At 38.9% G+C, this 21816-nt stretch overlaps 1 protein-coding gene across 1 annotated transcript in view; it reads left to right on the top strand.

Annotated features, from left to right (window-relative positions):
• Window positions 1-21816, top strand: part of SMIM14 (small integral membrane protein 14) — an 81023-nt gene that overhangs the window by 46682 nt on the left and 12525 nt on the right. The window contains exon 3 of the mRNA XM_036112062.2: window positions 11392-11440. Within this exon, the coding sequence (XP_035967955.1) occupies window positions 11392-11440 (49 nt within the window). The remainder of the gene's footprint in view (window positions 1-11391; window positions 11441-21816) is intronic.

Here is a 21816-nt window from a genome sequence, read left to right as displayed (position 1 = left end):
TCCCTGCTCGGCGGGAAGCCTGCTTCTCCCTCTCCCACTCCCCCTGCTGTGTTCCCTCTCTTGCTGTGTCTCCCTGTGTCAAATAAATAAATAAAATCTTTTTAAAAAAAAATTTTGTGACTAGTTGTTGAGTATGGCAAAAAGATAGCAAAATAAGATGGAGAGGGTTCTGTTTCGTAAAATTATATATATATGTATATATATATATACACACGCACACACACACATATATTCATACATCTATGTAGTTGACCCTTGAACAACACGGGTTTGTACTGTGTGGGTCCACATATACACAGGGTTTTTTTGGATAGATAACAGTACGGTACTGTATTTTCTCTTATGATTATCTTAATAACGTTTTCTTTTCTCTGGCTTGCTTTATTATAAGAATACAGTATATGATACATATAGCATACAAAATATATGTTAATCAACTGTTATCAGTAAGGCTTTCAGTCAGCAGTCGTCTATTAGAAGTTAAGTTTTGGGGGAGTCAAAACTTATACACGAATTTTTGACAGGGGGTCAACATCCCTAACCACTGTGTTGTTCAAAGATCAACTGTATTACAAATATGTATGTCTGGAATATATTAACCAGAATGTTAACAAAGAGTTATTGTGTGGTGGGATTTTGTCCATTTTGGTCACTACTCTATCCCTAAGAACTACTAGAACATTACTGAATCACATTAGAATATAAGAAATGTTCTGTATTTATGTTTTGAGGAACGCCACAGGAATCTCACTGCTCAGAGATTTTCAAGCCAGCCTTACAACTGTGAGCTGTGTGAGGTCTGGCTAGAGAAGACATTGACCCAACTGTTTAGTCATTGCTTTGAAAGTACTTTTTTGTTGTTGGTTTTAGAATTTCATTTTTAAAAAAAAAGTACTGATAAATTTGATCGTGCTTATTTCACAGGCAGCCCTGTTTAATATTAAAAGGACTTTTTCTCTCTTGTCTGTATATTATTGCTATGATGCTATGATCTAAAAACATCCTGGGGCGCCTGGTTGGCTCAGTTGGTTAAGCGACTGCCTTCGGCTCAGGTCATGATCCTGGAGTCCTGGGATTGAGTCCCACATCGGGCTCCCTGCTTAGCAGGGAGTCTGCTTCTCCCTCTGACCCTCCCCCCTCTTGTGCTCTCTCTCTCTCTCTCATTCTCTCTCTCAAATAAATAAAATCTTAAAAAAAAAAAAAAGAAAATCCTGTGGGCCATGAACTGGGTTTTTAATATACATATTTAATTTTATATATGTTTAATTATATCATTTAATCCTCACAATGCCTTAAGGTTCATGATGTGAGGTAGGTAGTTAGGCATGAACAAGGAGGAATAAAGCAGATGCTGGTCACATCCTCGCAGCCATCCCTGAGGGTTAACAGCCACACCTTCAAAGCCACCTCCAAGGGCTAACAGAACAGGAAAGGCCTAGCCACAGAGCTGGCTCAGAAGCCACAAGGGGACTTCCAAGAGCTGAGCAGGCATACAAAAGGTGCAGCTTGTCCTAAGGTCCAGGCAAAAACTCATTAGAAACTCATAAATATACAATACATAAGTAAATACAGTTAGAATGCATCATGGGTATGCGGATACGCAGAAGCCAAAATGTTATAACCACCAGCTGTCAATCAAAAATGTCAATCAAAGCCAAATTTACATATACAAAAAGCAGGCTTAGAAGGATGCAGCTAGAGCTTCTTGGGGCCATTGCCACTCTTGCTCCAGCAGTGACCTGCTTTCTCTCTTGAAAATGTATTATATATACTTGGTATCTACTCAGTAAACTCTATCTCCCCATTCTGGTCTGGGGTCTCTCATTCTTTCGTGTATCTGGGACAGGAACCAAGCAGCCCAGTGACATCAATAGGTTATATTTATGTCTTTTATAGTTTGAAACTTTATAGAAAGTAACAGACACAGAATTTGAACCCAGATACCTCTGACTTTAAAGCTTCACTTTTAACCACTGTTCTATTTACCAGTGCATAGGCAGCTCCTGTCCATGGAAAAGGAGGGTACTTCCAATATATGTGAGGTTCTTGAGCAGACATAGAAAAATAGCAAATAAGTTCTTGTTTACGTACTGTCTTAGGTCGGGCCACTATAGCAAAATACCACAAACAGGGGACTTAAACAGCAAACATTTATTTCTCACAATTTGGGAGTCTTGAAAGTCCAAGATCAAGTGCAGGCAGATTTGGTGTCTGGTGATAACTCTCTACTTGGTTGGCAGACAGTTGCCTTCTTGCTGTATCCTCACATGGCACAGAGAGAATGAGGGCTCTGGTCTCTTCTTCTAGGGCACTAGTACCATCATGGGGGCTTCACCCTTATGACCTCCTTTAAACCTAATTACTTCCCAAAGGCCCTGTTTTGAAATACCATCACACTGGGGATTTAGGGCTTCAGCATATGAAGTTGGGGCACAAACGTTCAGTCTCCATAACAGGTACATTTGTAATTCTTTTCAATAATTTTTTCCAAAGTAAGAGTCCTCATAGAAGATCCATTTATCTTCTTTTTGTCGTTAGAATCTTCTCTTTGTTGTACATTTTTCCCACAGGCCTCTGACAGCGAAGGTTTTCTCTTAGGCTTCTGGGATATCCTAACAAACTATTTTAGATTCTTCAGTGTTCCCTAACACGAAATCTCTGTGCCAGGTGATCTCTTTTATTCTTTCAGTCTCTTTTAATCGCTGTTTTCTGCCTTTTTCCCCAATGAAGAAATTATTCTACTCATACTGTGCTGTCTCTGTGATTTTGAAGCTAACTCACTTCAAGAACTTTCCATGACCGGGGCACCAAGGTGGCTCAGTCGTTAAGCGTCTGCCTTCGGCCCAGGTCATGAGCCCAGGGTCCTGGGATTGAGCCCCGTATCAGGCTCTCTGCTCGGCGGGAGGCCTGCTTCTCCCTCTCCCACTCCCCCTGCTTGTGTTCCCTCTCTTGCTGTCTCTCTCTCTGTCAAATAAATAAATAAAATCTTTAAAAAAAAAAAAAAAAAAAGAACTTCCCATGACCATTCTAGTTAGGTGGAGAGATCTAAATCTACTTTTATTTCTTTTCTGGGATCCTGGTATCAGTGTTAACATGAAAGTTTACCTGGACAGCAACTATTCGCCATAGATAGTCCCCTCCATTGTAATGCAGAAAATATTTGAAGTCTATGACCATCGTATAGATACTGACATTTCTATTTCCTTCACATATTATCCTTGGTTTTCTTTTGTTTGTTTTCACAAATAGTTTCCTGTTGGAGTAGCCAAAATTAGCATCAATAGTACCACTGTATTCTCCAAATAAGTCAAGAGAAAACTGAGATGTATTGTAAATTGGGCCTTTGTTTAAAGTGTTCCATCAAAACAGTGGAATTCTCTTGTAATAAATATGTGATTTTTGAATTTTTTAAAGATTTTTTATTTGACAGAGAGAGAGAGAGAACATGAGCAGGGGGAGCGGCAGGCAGAGGGAAAGGGAGAAGCAGGCTCCCCGCTGAGCAGGGAGCCCGACGCAGGGCTCAATCTCAGAACCCTGGGATCATGACCTGAGCCGAAGGCAGACGCTTAACGACTGAGCCACCCAGGAGCCCTTGGTTTTTTAATTTTTTAAAGACTGTAATTTATTCATCATAGTTGTTTGAATCTGAACACTGAATTCCAAAACACTGGTTTGGAAAAACACTAAGTGTTGAACTAGGAACGTGGTCATGATACTTTGGCACCTCATTCATTATTCAGAGCCTGCAGCGTTGCCTGCTTGTGAACATGAAGAGTGTCACCAGGAACTCAAAGAAGACCAGCCAGAAAAGCAGGATCCAGCCACAACTCTTGGTGGAATGTCCCAAAGATGCGCTGCAGCTTGAACTAGGGATGAAGTGCTGCACTCAGCCAGGCTCCCAATGAATAAATTCTTCTCATTCCTGGTTGTGTGTGTGTGTGTGTGTGTGCGTGCGCGCGCACTAGTGCACATGGACATGCCCGCAGGCACTCATTTTTAATTTTCCTAAAGCTGAAGGAGCTCGCTCCTGCCTGCACAGCATGAGCCAAAGGGTTTATCCTTTCCTGCTGAAAATCACTTCCCTTCCACTCTTCTGGCTGCCTTTACCTAGGAAAAATCACTTATTATGAACCGACACGGCTTCCACATTAAACTGACATAATTTCTCTTTTTAACAATTATATGTGAATTAATTAATTTTCTAAAAACTTATATAGCAGGACAAATAGTACATTACCATTTTTAATCATAGTCCTAAAGGGAAGCCTACTCTTTCTTCCCATGGCACTTTTTTCTTTTTTTTTTTTTTTTTATGAGTAATTTCTATACCCAGTGTGGGAGTCGAACTCACGATCCTGTGATCAAGAATCACTTGCTGTATGGACTGAGCCAGCCAGGCGCCTCAAGAGACCTCTCTTTTAGTGCAGAAGGAAAACATTGGCTATGTTGGTCTTAGAGGCTATTTAATAACTATACCTAGGGTTATTTTCACTTTAGTCTGAATTTGCTTCAGTTCAATCATACAGTACATCAGTTCATCAAGTAACCATTCAGAATTATGCTTGAGACAATGTAATGATATGTTAATTAAAGTTATGATAATAGAATTTTGTACATTGTAAAGTAGAATGAAATTGTGTTAAGAATTTAGACTTGGGGCGCCTGGGTGGCTCAGTTGTTAAGCGTCTGCCTTCAGCTCAGGTCAAGGTCCCAGAGTCCTGGGATCGAGCCCCGCATCAGGCTCCCTGCTCCGCAGGAAGCCTGCTTCTCCCTCTCCCACTCCCCCTGCTTGTGTTCCCTCTCTTGCTGTGTCTCTCTCTGTCAAATAAAATCTTAAAAAAAAAAGAATTTAGACTTTAGGTGGCATCACATTCCGGGACTTCAAGCTCTATTACAAAGCTCTAATACTCAAGACAGTATGGTACTGGCACAAAAACAGACACCTAGATCAATGGGACAGAATAGAGAGCCCAGAAATGGACCCTCAACTCTGTGGTCAACTAATCTTTGACAAAGCAGGAAAGAATGTCCAATGGAAAAAAGACAGTCTCTTCAACAAATAGTGTTGGGAAAATTGGACAGCCACATGCAGAAGAATGAAACTGGACCATTTCCTTATACCACACACAAAAATAGACCCAAAATGGATGAAAGACCTAAATTGTGACAGGAGTCCATCAAAATCCTAGAGGAGAACACAGGCAGCAACCTATTCGACCTCAGCCACAGCAGCTTCTTCCTAGAAACATAAAGGCAAGGGAAGCAAGGGCAAAAATGAACTGTTGGGACTTTATCGAGATAAAAAGCTTTTGCACAGCAAAGGAAACTGTCAACAAAACCAAAAGACAACTGACAGAATGGGAGAAGATATTTGCAAATGACATATCAGATAAAGGGCTAGTATCCAAAATCTATAAAGAACTTATCAAACTTAACACCCAAAGAAAACTAATCCAATCAAGAAATGGGCAGAAGACATGAACAGACATTTTTCCAAAGAAGACATCCAAATGGCCAACAGACACATGAAAAAGTGCTCAACATCACTCGGCATCAGGGAAATACAAATCAAAACCTCAGTGAGATACCACCTCACACCAGTCAGAATGGCTAAAATTAACAGGTCAGGAAATGACAGATGTTGGCGAGGATGCGGAGAAAGGGGAACCCTCCTAAAGTGGTGGGAATGCAAGCTGTTGCAGCCACTCTGGAAAACGGTCTGGAGGTTCCTTAAAAAGTTGAAAATAGAGCTACTCTATGACCCAGCAATTGCACTACTGGGAATTTACCCCAAAGATACAAATGTAGTGATCCTAAGGGGCACCTACACCCCAATGTTTATAGCAGCAATGTCCACAATAGCCAAATATGGAAAGAGCCAAGATGTCCATCGACAGATGAATGGATAAAGAAGATGTGGTATATATATATACAATGGAATATTATGTAGCCATCAAAAAAAAAATGAAATCTTGCCATTTGCAACAACGTGGATGGAACTAGAGGGTATTATGCTAAGCAAAATAAGTCAATCAGAGGAAGATAAGTATCATATGATCTCACTGATATGAGGATTTTGAGAAACAAGACAGAGGATCATAGGGGAAAGGAGGGAAAAATGAAACAAGACGAAACCAGAGAGGGAGACAAACCATAAGAGACTCTTAATCTCAGGAAACAAACTGAGGGTTGCTGGAGTGGAGGGGTGTGGGAGGTTGCGGTGGCTGGGTGATGGACATTGGGGAGAGTATGTACTATGGTGAGCACTGTGAATTGTGTAAGACTGATGAATCACAGACCTGTACCCCTGAAACAATACATTATATGTTAATAAAAAAGAATTTAGACTTTAGGGTGTCTCGGTGGCTCATTCATTTAAGCGTCTGCCTTCAGCTCAGGTCATGATCCCAGGGTCCTGGAATTGAGCCCCACATCAGGCTCCTTGCTGAGCGGGGAGCCTGCTTCTCCCTCTGCCACCCACTCATGCTTGCTCTCTCTCTCCAGTGCTCACTCGCTCTCTCAAATAGGTAGATAAAATCTTAAAAAAGAATTTAGCCTTCAGAAAAAAAATTTATAATTTGGAGTTTGTACTGGGTAGCTAGCTGACCTTCCCCAAACTCAGGTTTCATCCATTGGTAAAATAGCAGTAATAAAACCTGCCCCCGTGGGGCACCTGGGTGCCTCAGTCAGTTAAGGGTCTGCCTTTGGCTCAGGTCATGATTCCAGGGTCCTGGGATCAAGCCCCACATGGGGCTCCCAGTAGGGAGCCTGCTTCTCCCCCTGCCTCTGTCCCTTCCTCCCCCAAATTATTCTCTCTCTCTCTTTCTCTGTCTCCCCTCCCCCTGTGCACGCACACTCTCAAATAAATAAATACATAAATAAATAAAAAGAAACTGCCTCCAGCCCTTGGTTGAGGATTAAAGAACACAAGTTAAAGTTCTTAGTATAGTACCTACCACATACGAGTTTTCAATATTTGTTATTATCATAAGTGTAATTATGTGAAAGTGTGCATATTTTAAGACTAGAAAAGAATACTTGGGGCAGTGAGTTAATCCACATTAATTTCTAAGTATTCATAATGTTTTTATTGTAATATATGTAATGTTATTTAAATTATAATAAATCACTTTAAAAGTAATTTGTAAATTTTAACATATTAAAAATATTTTTATTTAAATATATCTTAAATATTATATAATGAGAAAGTACTCCAGTTCCACATTGATGAACCATATAGGTATCTGTTGCATATTGGTATGTCTAAGAGTTGGAGGCAGTCAGATAAATGACATCAGTAGCATACTGTGATGATTTGAGCATATAGAGAGAGCGTTTCGTTCTGGGGTTCAATACAACAGCTAAGTAATGTGGCTCTTCTGCTCGAGCCGCAGTAGCGTTGTGGTTCCTCATCGCCTTTCCTAGTTGTTTACTCTGCCTGGAATGCCCGGAATGCTCATCCCCTTGAGCTGCACTATCATGTAGATAGCCCCTTAAGTGTTACTGCCTCTGTCTGCTGCCTGATTTAGATATAATGCTATCCTGTTTTTGTTCTCTACAAGGCTCTCTGACATTTTTGTGATGTATTTATTTGTTAATTGTCTGACTTCCCCCATAAGACTGTATGATCCGCAACAATAGAAACTTTGTCTTTTTCATACCATATCCTCAGTACCTAGAACTATACCTGGCACAGAGTAGGCATTCGATAAATATTTTGAATGAGTAAGTGAACAAATGATTGTTGTGGTATTATTAGTATGTAGATGTAATTCAGGAGCATCTCACATTTCTAAATGAACATTTTTATATAGCTACACAGAAATATTTGTTTTTTTCTCTTATCCCATGTGTTATTTTCTAGGTTCAGTGATTTAAGGGCAAGGTAGTAAATATTTTAGGCTTGATGTCTCTATATTCACCTCAGCTGTTGTAGTGAAAGCAGCCATAGACAATATGTAAATGAATGAGTGTGGCTACGTTTTAGTTAAACTACAGGCATACCTCATTTTATTGCACTTTATTGCACTTTGCACAAACTGCATTTTTTACAAATTGAAGGTTTGTAGCAACCCTGCATTGAGTCAGGTCTTATCAGTACCATTTTTCTATCTGCATTTGCTCACTTTGTGTCTCTATGTCACATTTGGGTAATTCTTGTAATATTTCAAGATATTTCATTATTGTTATGTTTATTATGATGATCTGTGATCAGTAGTCTTTGATGTTACTATTATAATTGATTTGGGGGCACCATGAACTGCACCCATATAAGATGGCAAACTTAATACATAAATGTTGTGTGTTCTGACGGCTACACCAACTAGCTATCCGCCACCCAACCCCCCCATCTCTCTCCCTCTCCTCAGTCCTCATTATTCCCTGAGACACAGCTGTATTGACATTGGGTCAGTGAATAACCCTGTGATGACCTCTAAGTGTTCAAGTGAAAGGAAGAGTCCCACATCTCACACTTTAAAAACTAAAAATGATTAAGCTTAGTGAGAAAGGCATGTCAAAAACCAAGATACACTGAAGGCTAGGCCTCTTGTGCTGGTTAGCCAAGCTGTGAATGCAAAAGAAAAGTTCTTGAAAGAAAATTAAAAAGTTCTATTCCAGTGACCACATGAATGATAAAAAAGCAGAACAGCCTTATTGCCGATAATGGGGAAAGTTTGAGTGGTCTGGATAGAAGACCGACCAGCCACGATCTTCCCTTAAGCAAAAGCCTAATCCAGAGCAAGATCCTAACTCTGTTCAATTCCACGAAGCCTGAGAGAGGTGGAGAAGCTACAGAAGAAAAGTTTGAAGCTAACAGAGGTTGGTTCATGGGTTTTAAGGAAAGAGGTCATCTCTATAACAAAAAGTGCAAGGTAAAGTAAAGGCCCTAGTGTTGACCTGGAAGCTGCAGCAAGTTACCCAGGAGATCTAGCTAAGATAGTCAATGAAGGTTAACTACACTAAACAGTAGATTGTCAATGTAGATGAAACAGCTTCTATTGGAAGAAGACACCATTTAGGGCTTTTCTTAGCCAGAGAGGAGAAGTCAGCGCCTGGCTTCAAAGGACAAGCTGACTGTCTTATTAGAGGCTAATGTAGGTGGTGACTTCAAGTTGAAGCTAGTGCTCATTTACTGTTCCCCAAATTCTAGGGTTCTTAAGAATTACTCTATTCTGCTGGTGCTCTATAAATGGAACAACAAAGCCTGCATGACAGCACATCTGTTCACAACACGGTTTACTGAATATTTTAAACCCACTGCTGAGACTTATTGCTCAGAAAAAAGAGATTCCTTTCAAAACATTACTGCTCATGGACTGTGCACCTGGTTACTCAAGAGCTGTGATGGTGATCTACAACAAGATGAATGTTGTTTTCATGCCTGCTAACACAGCATCCAATCTGCAGCCCATGGATCAAGGAATCATTTTAACATTCAAGGCTTATTACTCAAGAAATACATTTCATCAGGCTAGAGCTGTCACACATAGTGATTCCTCTGATGGATCTGGGCAAAGTAAATTGAATCTGGTCTCTTTATCCATAAGCTCTGTTTGCTTTTTGTTTTTAGATTCTACACATAAGTGAGATCATACAGTATTTATCTTTTTCTTTGTGACTTCCTTCACTTAGCCTGATGTCTTCAAGGTCCATCCATGTTGTTGCAAATGGCAAGATTTCATTTTTTTTAAATGGCTGAATAATATTCCATTGTATATATATTTGCCACATTTTCCTTATCCATTTGTACATTGATGGACATTTAGATTGCTTCCATGTCTTGACTCTGATAAATAATGCTGCAGTGAAGTGGGGGGGTGCATATATTTTCAAATTAGTATTTTCCTTTTCTTCAGATAAATACCCAGAAGTGGAATTGCTGAATCATGGTGATTCTATTTTTAATTTTTTGAGGAACTTCCATACTGTTTTCCATAGTGGCTGCACCAATTTACACTCCCACCAGCAGTGCACAAGGGCTCCCTTTTCTCCATATCCTCGCCAACACTTGTTGTTTTTTGTCTTTTTGATAATGGCCATAGAATATATAATTTTTAAAGAGGTTTTTGATTAATTCCTTTCATATTTAGGGCTAGGATATACAGCATATTTTTACATTAAGATCTGTTTTCCCATTTTAATTCAAGTAGGATGACTTTTAGAGGTACACACCAAAGCAAGTCCAGTCATCTTAGAGAACAATTTACAAAATGATTTGTGTAGTTGTTAATTGCAGTAATTGTTTAGATAAGGTTGTAATTGGTGTGGCAGGGTCGTAATAATAGCTAACATTCCTTGGGTTGTTATTACATTTCACATGCGTTATCTATTTTAATCCTCCCTAATACTCAAATATAGGTAACATTATCCCCATTTACCAGGTGAGGAAACTAAAGCTTAGAAGTGTTAAAGACCTTGCCCAAGGCCTTGAAACTCTAGAAAGTTGCAGATTTAGACTTGAAGTGGAGGTCGTTCTGCAGAGCTCATACTTAACCAGCTAGGCACAACGGCTCTGTTGTTGCTTTCCCAAGCAACTGCAAGTCATGAGTTATTGCTGTAATGGAGGGAGGGTGTTATTATATAGTAACAAGGCTGATTTGAAAAGTTGCATGCTCCTCATTCTCTTTACTGTATAGTCATCTCTATTTTAAGATTTATCATATTATCATTTCTAAACATCCTAAAATACCTCAGCATAGGGTGAATATAAAAGGATGATGTATGTTTACGATCGGTTTTTTCTTTTTAAATTTTCTTTTTAAAATTGATAATCACATTCCAAAATTAAATTTTGTAAAAAGATAGACATTGAAAACTTTAGCTTTCATCTCTGTCAGAGTCTACTCCTCCATTCTCTCTCAACCCCTGTGGTATCCATTTTTATTAGTTTCTTATTTATCCAGCTACTGTTTACGCAGATACAAGCAAAAAGGGGAAATAATATGTTGCTCCCTTTCAAAGATGAACTTTCTACAAGTAGAATCTGTTTTTTCTCTATCTGCTTCTAATTGTCAATGAGAAAAAAAAATCTCATTAACAAAGTTTACTCTCTTTCTAGTAGTCTTTCTCTACAGTTTAGTGCTTTTCCTTCGAGAAGTCTAAAACGTGCAACAGGACTTTCTGTCACAGGTGATTTTTTTTTTTAATTCCTTAATTTAGATGAGTGAATTACACTAGATCACAGTATATTTGAAAATTATTTTGAGTAGAAGAAAGTCCCCCAAAGCTGGACTGCTCTTCAGTGTAGTCTGTGTTTGTATTTGATTCTGAAGGTACGGTATATCTACTATGGTAGCATTCATTAAAAAATAAAACATGATTTTTTAATAAAGATTATCCATTTTTGGTTAAGTCCAATGGCTAACTTTCCTTTCTTCTTATTCATTGTAGTTGAGGCAGTCCCAGTCCTACTGCACAGACACAGAATGTCTTCAGGAATGTAAGTAATGGTGAGACAGGAGGAACCTTGGCATTGGGGGCAGAATTAGAGGACCGATGACTGTGAATATTTGTTGGAAATTTTTCTTACAGTTTGCTGTTTAAGGAAATGGTTCTCAGTAATGTATTTCCTACTTAAATATTTCATTTTTTAACTTAAAAAAATTTTTTTTTGCCTCGAAAACAAACTGTGGTCATTGAAGAAAATTTTTTTTTTTTTTTAAAGATTTTATTTATTTATTTATTGGAGAGCGAGCGAGAGAGAAACAGCATGAGAGAGGAGAGGGTCAGAGGGAGAAGCAGGCTCCCCGCTGAGCCGGGAGCCCGATGTGGGACTCGATCCCAGGACCCTGGGATCATGACCTGAGCCGAAGGCAGTCACTTAACCAACTGAGCCACCCAGGCACCCCTGAAGAAAATTTTAAAATCATAGATAAGAAAAAACTTCCAGAATATTAAAAGATAACCGTTACTGACAACTTGGTGCAAAACCTTTCAGACCTTTTTCTTTGCAAACATATGTGTAAAAGTGCACTTTTGGCTGGTTGAACCGGACCATCAAGGCTGCTAGCACAAACCCCTCACCCTTTCTGTAGCATCTCTTTGCATCTGTTGGCAGCTTTGGGAACTTCTGAATGAAGGAAGGAAGCCATTCTTTCCTATGGTTTGGAAGCTTTGGGCCTTTTGGCTCTGACATTGGCATTCTCTAGAGAGCATAGGCAATTGGGAGGTTTCTTAATGTGGCTTTTTGGGCAGTGTTGATGGTAAAGTGAGAATGAGAGCAGGAAGATGGATCCTGCATTGTGAATATAGCTGAGAGACTTGGTGGCTATTTTTTTTTTTAAAGATTTATTTTAGGGAGCGAGTGAGCATGTATGTCTATGAGTAGGGGGAGGGGCAGGGGGAGAGGGAAAGGGGAGAGAATCTCAAGCAGACTCCCCACTGAGCATGGAGCCCATTTGGGGCTCGATCTCACAACCCATAGGATCATGACCTGAGCCAAAACCCAGAGTTGAAGCCTCAACCAAATGAGCCACCCAGGTGCCCCTAGATTTGGTGGCTGTTAGGTGAGGCATCTTTTTTTTAGGATACAAATGACTTGGGGGGAATTAATAACTAATATTTAAGCCAGTTCTGTCTTAGGCCATAATTTGACTAAGAATAGAAATATGACATTAATAGGCGGGTGAAACCTGGCACAATTAATTTCAAATACACTTATGAAAATGGGATCACTTTGTATGTGTTGTTTTTCACTACTGTATTATAAACATATCAGTATATATTTATCTTAAAAAATAGTAAATGACTAAATAATAATACTTTATGGGGCTATACCAGTGTTTGTTTATTTTTTTTAAAGAAGATTGATTTTATTTATTTTAGAGTGCAAGCTCCTGCGAGCAAGCGGGGGGTGGGGCATAGGGAGCCAGATAGAGAATCTCAAGCAGACTCCCCGCTGAGTGTGGAGCCCGGCTTGGGGCTTGATCTCATGACCGTGACATCATGACCTACACTGAAATCAAGAGTTGGATGCTTAGCCGACTGAGCTACCCAGGCGCCCCAGGATATACCAGTGTTTAAATTATTTCCTTTTGTTGGAATCTTAGGCTGCTGATACATCTTTTGCTATTACAAATAATAGTTGAACAAACATCCTTTGTATGCACATTTTTGAATTAATTAAATTGTTTTTTACTTTTTCCTTCCAATTCCCCTTCTCCTACCCTTCACCTCCCTCTGGCAACCACCAGTAGTTTCTTTTTGTCTATGAGCTTGTTTTGTTTTGTTAGATTCCACATGTAAGTGAGATAATGTGGTATTTGTCTTTCTCTGTCTTGCTTATTTCACATCCATCCAAGTTGTCACAAATGGCAAAATTTCATTGTTTTTTATGGCTGAATAATATTCTATTGTGTATATATATATACTGCAAGTTCTTTTTCCATTCATTCATTGATGGACACTTAGATTGTTTCCATTTCTTAGCTATTGTAAATACTGCTGCAATGAACATGGGCGTGCATATATCTTTTTGAATTAATGTTTTCATTTTCTTTGGAAAAAACCAAGAAGTGGAATTGCTGGATCATATAATGGTAGTTCTTGTTTAAATTTTTTGAGGAATGTACATACTGTCTTTCATAGTGGCTGCACCAATTTACATTCCTACCAACAGTGCACAAGGGTTCTTTTTCTCTGTGTCCTCACCAACACTTATTTCTTTTGGGTAATAGACTTTCTAACAGGTATGAGATGATATCTCATTATGGTTTTGTTTGCATTTCCTGATGATTAGTGATTTTGACTTGTTGGCCATCTGTGTCTTCTTTGGGAAAATGCCTATTCAAGTCTTCTGATGATTTTTAAATCAGATGGTTTGTTTTTGCTATTGAGTTGTATGGGTTCTTTATATATTTTGGATATTAACACCTTATATATGATTTGCAAATATTTTCTTTTTTTTAAAGATTTATTTTAGAGAGAGCATGTGCTCAATGGGAAGGGGCAGAGAGAAAGGGAGAGAGAGTCTTAAGCAGACTCTGTGCTGAGCATGGAACCTGACGCAGGGCTCAATCTCATGACCCTGAGATCGACCTGAGCTGAAACCAAGAATTGCATGCTTAACTGACTCTACCACCCAGGCACCCCCCCTTTTTTTTAAAGAGCAATATTTTCTTGTATTCAGTAGGTTACCTTTTTATTTTGTTGATTGTTTTCTTTGCTGTGCAGAAGTCTTTTAGTTTGGGGCACCTGGGTGGCTCAGTCAGTGAAGCATCTGCCTTCGGCTCAGGTCATAATCTCAGGGTCCTGGGATCGAGCCCTACATGGGGCTCCCCGCTCTCCCTCTCTCTCTGCCTGCCACTCCCCCTGCTTGTGGTGTCTCTCTCTCTGTCAAATAAATAAATAAAATCTTAAAAAAAAAAAGTTTTTTCATTTTTATTAGTCCCACTTGTTTATTTTTGCTTTTGTTGGTTTCACTTTTGGTGTCAGATTCATAAGGTCATTGACAGGACCTTTGTCAAGGAGATAACTTGCCTGTATTTTCTTCTAGGAGCTTTGTGGTTTCAGGTCTTACTTTCAAATCTTTTGACCATTCTGAGATAATTTTTGTGTAAGGTATAAGATAGTGGTCCAGTTTCATTCTTTTGCATATGGCTGTCCAGTTTTCTAATACCATTTATTGAAGAGATTGTCCTTTCCCCATTGTATATTTTTGACTCCTTTGTTGTAAATTAATTGATCATATATGCATGTTCATTTCTGGGCTCTATTCTATTCCACTGAGATATATATATATGTGTGTGTGTGTGTGTGTGTGTGTATAGAGAGCGAGAGAGAGCAAGAGTCGGGGGTAAAGGGAGAAAAAGGCTCCCTACTGAGCAGGGAGCCAGAAGGGGGCTCGATCCCAGAACCCTGGGATCATGACCTGAGCTGAAGGCAGACACTTAACAACTGAGCCACCCAGGCAACCCTGGGTGTCTTACAGTTTCAACATACAGGTCTTTCACTTCCTTGATTAAATGTATTCCTAGGTATTTTATTCTTTTTGATGCAATTATAAATGATATTATTATTATTTTTTTAAAGATTTTATTTATTTTTTGACAGAGAGAGACACAGCGAGAGAGGGAACACAAGCAGGGGAGTGGGAGAGGGAGAAGCAGGCTTCCTGCAGAGCAGGGAGCCTGATGCAGGGCTCGATCCCAGGACCTGGGATCATGACCTGAGCCGAAGTCAGATGCTTAACGACTGAGCCACCCAGGCACCCCTGTATCATTTATTTCTATTCTAGTCTTTGTTATTTCCTTACATCTACTGACTCTGGGCTTCATTTGTTCTTTTTTTTCCTAGCTTTTGAGGTGTAAAATTAGATTGAGACTTCTCTTATTTCTTGAGGTAGGCATTTATTACTGTGAACTTCCCTCTTAGAACTGCTTTTGCTGCATCCCATAAAATGTTATATTTCCATTTTTGTTTGTTTGGGGATATTTTTTGATTTTATAAAAATTTTTTCTGGGGTGCCTAGCTGGCTCAGTTGGTAGAGCATATAATTTTTGATCTCAGGGTCCTGAGTTCAAGCCCCATGTTGGGTATGGAGCCTACTTTCAAAAATAAAAATAAATAGAGAGGATGAGCAAGATGGAAGAGGAGTAGGAGTCCTAAATTTCGTCTGGTCCCAGGAATTCAGCTAGATAGCTATCAAACCATTTTGAACACCTATGAACTCCCAACAGGAGATCGAAGAAGAGCAGCAACTCTCTGAACAGAAAAGTGACCACTTTCTGGAAGAGTCATATTCTATGCCTACAATGAAGGCATAGAATGAAGGCATCTATGCCTAAATGAACCTTATTTTTGGTATATATATAAGTTGTTATCTCTTTAAAATTTTGGGATACAGTTTCTTCTGACAGACAAAATATACCCTAAATCTCTAGTGTATGGCTATGTTCTAGTCTCCTGCCTGATCACATTCTCTCCCTTTTTTTAAAAAATTTCTTTCTTTTTTCAACCAACTTATCAATTTCTTTTATAAAATCTTTTATAACTTTCATCTTTACAGTCATATTTCATCCCTTCATCATATTTACCCTTATTTTTGTACATATATAAGTTTTTCTTTCTTTAAAATTTTGGGAGGCACTTTCTTCTAACAGACCAAAATACGCCCAAAATCTAGTGTGTGGCACTGATCTATTCACCAGCCTGATCATATTTGATCATATCCTTTTTTTCTTTTTCTTTTCCTTTCTTTCCCTTTCTTTTCCCCCGGTTTTGGGTCTCTTCTGATTTGTTTAGTGTATATTTTTCTGGGGTCGTTATCCTGTTAGCATTTTGTTCTCTCATTCAGCTGTTCTCCTCTGAACAAAATGACAAGACGGAAACACTCACTTCAAAAAAAAGAACAGTACCGACTGCCAGGGACCTAATCAATACAGACATTAGTAAGATGTCGGAACTAGAGTTCAGAATGACAATTATAAAGATACTAGCTGGCTTGAAAAAAGCATGGAAGATACTAGAGAAACCCCTTCTGGAGAAATAAAAGAACTAAAAATCTAACCAAGTCGAAATCAAAAAGGCTATTAATGAGGTGCAATAAAAAATGGAGGCTCTAACTGCTAGGATAAATGAGGCAGAAGAGAGAATTAGTGATATAGAAGACAAATGATGGAGAATGAAGAAGCCGAGGAAGAGATAACTACTGGATCACGAGGGCAGAATTCGAGAGATAAGTGATACTATAAGATGAAACAGTATTAGAATAATTGGGATCCCGGAAGAAGAAGAAAGAGAGAGAGGGGCAGAAGGTATATTGGAGCAAATTATAGCAGAGAACTTCCCTAATTTGGGGAAGGAAACAGGCATCAAAATCCAGGAGGCACAGAGAACCCCCCTCAAAATCAATAAAAATAGGTCAACACCCCAACATCAATAGTAAAACTCACAAGTCTCAGAGACAAAGAGAAAATCCTGAAAGCAGCTCGGGACAAGACGTCTGTAACCTACAATGGTATAAACATTAGATTGGCAACAGACCTATCCACAGAGACCTGGCAGGCCAGAAACGATTGGCATGATATATTTAGAGCACTAAACAAGAAGAATATGCAGCCAAGAATACTATATCCAGCTAGGCTGTCATTGAAAATAAAGGAGAGATAAAAAGCTTCGAGGACAAACAAAAACTAAAAGAATTTGCAAACACGAAACCAGCCCTACAAGAAATATTGAAAGGGGTCCTCGAAGCAAAGAGAGAGCCTAAAAGTAATATAGACCAGAAAGGAACACAGGCAATATACAGTAACAGTCACCTTACAGGCAATACAATGGCACTAAATTCCTATCTTTCAATAGTTACCCTGAATGTAAATGGGCTAAATGCCCCAATCAAAAGACAGAGGGTATCAGATTGGATAAAAAAAATAAGACCCATCGATATGCTGTCTGCAAGAGACTCATTTTAGACGCAAAGACCCCTCCAGATGGAAAGTGAGGGGGTGGAAAACCATTTACCATGCTAATGGACATCAAAAGAAAGCTGGGGTGGCAATCCTTATATCAGACAAATTGGATTTTAAACCAAAGACTATAATAAGAGATGAGGAAGGACACTATATCATACTTAAAGGGTCTATCCAACAAGAAGATCTAACAATTGTAAGTATCTATGCCCCTAACATGGGAGCAGCCAATTATAGAAGCCAATTAATAACAAAATCAAAGAAACACATCGACAACAATACAATAATAGTAGGGGACTTTAACACCTCCCTCACTGAAATGGACAAATCATCTAAGCAAAAGATCAACAAGGAAATAGACTTTAAATGACACACTGGACCAAACGGACTTCACAGGTATATTCAGAACATTCCATCCCAAAGCAGCAGAATACACATTATTCTCAAGTGCCCATGGAACATTCTCCAGAATAGATCACATACTGGGTCACAAATCAGGTCTCAACTGGTACCAAAAGATTGGGATCATTCCCTGCATATTTTCGGACCACAATGCTTTGAAACTAGAACTCAATCACAAGAGGAAAGTGGGAAAGAACTCAAATACATGGAGGCTAAAGAGCATCCTACTAAAGAATGAATGGGTCAACCAGGAAATTAAAGAAGAATTAAAAAAATTCATGGAAACAAATGAAAATGAAAACACAACTGTTCAAAACCTTTGGGATGCAGCAAAGGCGGTCCTAAGAGGAAAGTATATAGCAATACAAGCCTTTCTCAAGAAAGAAGAAAGGTCTCAAATACACAACCTAACCCTAGTCCTAAAGGAGCTGGAGAAAGAACAGTAAATAAAGCCTAAACCCAGCAGAGGAAGAGAAATAATAAAGATCAGAGCAGAAATCAATGAAACAGAAACCAAAAGAACAGTAGAACAAATCAATGAAACTAGGAGCTGATTCTTTGAAAGAATTAATAAGATTGATAAACCCCTGGCCAGACTTATCAAAAAGAAAAGAGAAATGACCCAAATAAATAAAATCATGAATGAAAGAGGAGAGATCACAACCAACACCGAAGAAATACAAACAATTATAAGAGCATATTATGAGCAACTCTATGCCAGCAAATTAGATAATCTGGAAGAAGTGGATGCATTCCTAGAGATGTATAAACTACCAAAACTGAACCAGGAAGAAATAGAAAACCTGAACAGACCCATAACCACTAAGGAAATTGAAGCAGTAATCAAAAATCTCCCAACAAACAAGAGCCCAGGGCCAGATGGCTTCCCAGGAGAATTCTACCAGACATTTAAAGAATAATTAATACCTGTTCTTCAGAAACTGTTCCAAAAAATAAAAATGGAAGGAAAACTTCCAAACTCATTTTATGAGGCCAGCATTACCTTGATCCCAAAATCAGACAAAGACCCCATCAAAAGGGAGAATTACAGACCAATATCCCTGATGAACATGGATGCAAAAATTCTCACCAAAATACTAGCCAATAGGATCCAACAGTACATTAAAAGGATTATTCACCACGACCAAGTGGGATTTATTCCTGGGCTGCAAGATTGGTTCAACATCCGCAAATCAATCAATGTGATACAATACATTAATAAAAGAAAGAACAAGAACCATATGATCCTCTCAGTAGTTGCAGAAAAAGCATTTGACAAAGTACAGCATCCTTTCTTGATCAAAACTCTTCACAGTGTAGGGATAGAGGGTACATACCTCAATATCATAAAAGCTATCTATGAAAAACCCACAGCGAATATCATTCTCAATGGGGAAAAACTAAGGGCTTTCCCCCTAAGGTCAGGAACACGGCAGGGATGTCCACTGCTATTCAACATAGTACTAGAAGTCCTAGCCACAGCAGTCAGACAACAAAAAGAAATAAAAGGCATCCGCATTGGCAAAGAAGAAGTCAAACTCTCACTCTTTGCAGATGATATGATACTTTATGTGGAAAACCCCAAAGACTCCACCCCAAAACTGCTAGAACTCATACAGGAATTCAGTAAAGTGGCAGGTTATAAAATCAATGCACAGAAATCAGTTGCATTTCTATACACCAGCAAGACAGAAGAAAGAGAAATTAAGGAGTTGATCCCATTTACAATTGCACCCAAAACCATAAGATACCTGGGAATAAATCTAACCAAAGAGGCAAAGAATCTGTACTCAGAAAACTATAAAATACTCATGAAAGAAATTGAGGAAGACACAAAGAAATGGAAAAACGTTCCATGCTCATGGATTGGAAGAACAAACGTTGTGAAGATGTCAATGCTACCTAGAGCAATCTACACATTTAATGCAATGCCTATCAAAATACCATCTACTTTTTTCAAAGAAATGGGACAAATAATCCTAAAATTTGTATGGAACCAGAAAAGACCCTGAATAGCCAGAGGAATGTTGAAAAAGAAAAGCAAAGCTAGTGGCATCACAATTCTGGACTTCAAACTCTATTACAAAGCTGTCATCATCAAGACAGTATGGTACTGGCACAAAAACAGAGACATACATCAGTGGAACAGAATAGAGAGCCCAGAAATGGACCCTCAACTCTATAGTCAACTAATCTTCGACAAAACAGGAAAGAATGTCCAATGGAAAAAAGACAGTCTCTTCAACAAATGGTATCAGGAAAATTGGACAGCCACATGCAGAAGAATGAAACTGGACCATTTCCTTATACCAGACACAAAAATAGACTCAAAATGGATGAAAGACCTAAATATGAGACAGGAATCCATCAAAATCCTAGAGGAGAACACAGGCAGCAACCTATTCGACCTCAGCCGCAGCAACTTCTTCCTAGAAACATCGCCAAAGGCAAGGGAAGCAAGGGCAAAAATGAACTATTGGGACTTCATCAAGATAAAAAGCTTTTGCACAGCAAAGGAAACAGTCAACAAAACCAAAAGACAACCGACAGAATGGGAGAAGATATTTGCAAATGACATATCAGATAAAGGGCTAGTATCCAAAATCTGTAATGAACTTATCAAACTCAACACCCAAAGAACAACTAATCCAATCAAGAAATGGGCAGAAGACATGAACAGACATTTTTCCAAAGAAGACATCCAAACGGCCAACAGACACATGAAAAAGTGCTCAACATCACTCGGCATCAGGGAAATACATATCAAAACCTCAATGAGATACTACCTCACAAAATTAACAAGTCAGGAAACGACAGATGTTGGCAAGGATGCGGAGAAAGGGGAACCCTCCTAAAGTGTTGGTGGGAATGCAAGCTGGTGCAGCCACTCTGGAAAACAGTCTGGTGGTTCCTGAAAAAGTTGAAAATAGAGCTACCCTACGACCCAGCAATTGCACTACTGGGTATTTACCCCAAAGATACAAATGCAGTGATCGGAAGGGGTACGTGCATAGCAGCAATGTCAAATGTTTATAGCAGCAATGTCAACAATAGCCAAATTATGGAAAGAGCCAGGATGTCCATCAACAGATGAATGGATAAAGAAGTTGTGGTATATATATACAATGGACTGTTATGCAGTCATAAAAAAAAAAAATATTGCCATTTGCAATGACATGGTTGGAACTAGAGGGTATTATGCTAAGCGAAATAAGTCAGTCAGAGAAAGACATGTATCATATGATCTCACTGATATGAGGAATTCTTATTCTCAGAAACTGAAGGTTGCTGGAATGGTGGGGGGTGGGAGGGATGGGGTGGCTGGGTGATAGACATTGGGGAGGGTACAGGCTATGGTGAGTGCTGTGAATTGTGTAAGACTGATGAGCCACAGACCTGTACCTCTCAAACAAATAATACATTATATGTTAAAAAAAAAAAAAGTAGGAAGGGGAAAAATGAAGGGGGGAAATCAGAGGGGTAGATGAACCATGATAGACTATGGACTTTTGAGAAACAAACTGAGGGTTCTAGAGAGGAGGGGAGTGGGGGGATGGGTTAGCCTGGTGATGGGTATTAAAGAGGGCACATATTGAATGGAGCACTGGGTGTTATACGCAAACAATGAATCATGGAACAGTACATCAAAAAAATAAAAAATAAATACATACATAAAATAAAAGTGGGTGAATACTGTCTTTGAAAAAATTTGTTTTTCTTTAACCCACTGGTTGTTCAGTAGCATGTTTAATCTCTACATATTTGTGAATTTTCCAGCTTTCTTTGTCTAATTGATTTCTAGTTTTATATTGCTGTGGTCAGAAAAGATGCTTGATATTATTTCAGTCCACTTAAATTTATTAAGACTTGTTTTGTGGTCAACATCTGATCTGTTCTAAAGAATGTTCTATGTGCACTTGGGAAATATGTGTATTCTGTTGCTTTTGGATGGAATGTTCTGTATGTACAGTTAAGTCCATCTGGTCTGGCGTGTCATTTAAGGCCA

Source organism: Halichoerus grypus, chromosome 3 (assembly GCF_964656455.1).
Source record: "Halichoerus grypus chromosome 3, mHalGry1.hap1.1, whole genome shotgun sequence".
NCBI classification, from domain to species: Eukaryota; Metazoa; Chordata; class Mammalia; order Carnivora; family Phocidae; genus Halichoerus; species Halichoerus grypus.
The sequence above is the reverse complement of the archived record's forward strand: the minus strand, read 5'-3'. Positions and strand labels throughout refer to the sequence as shown.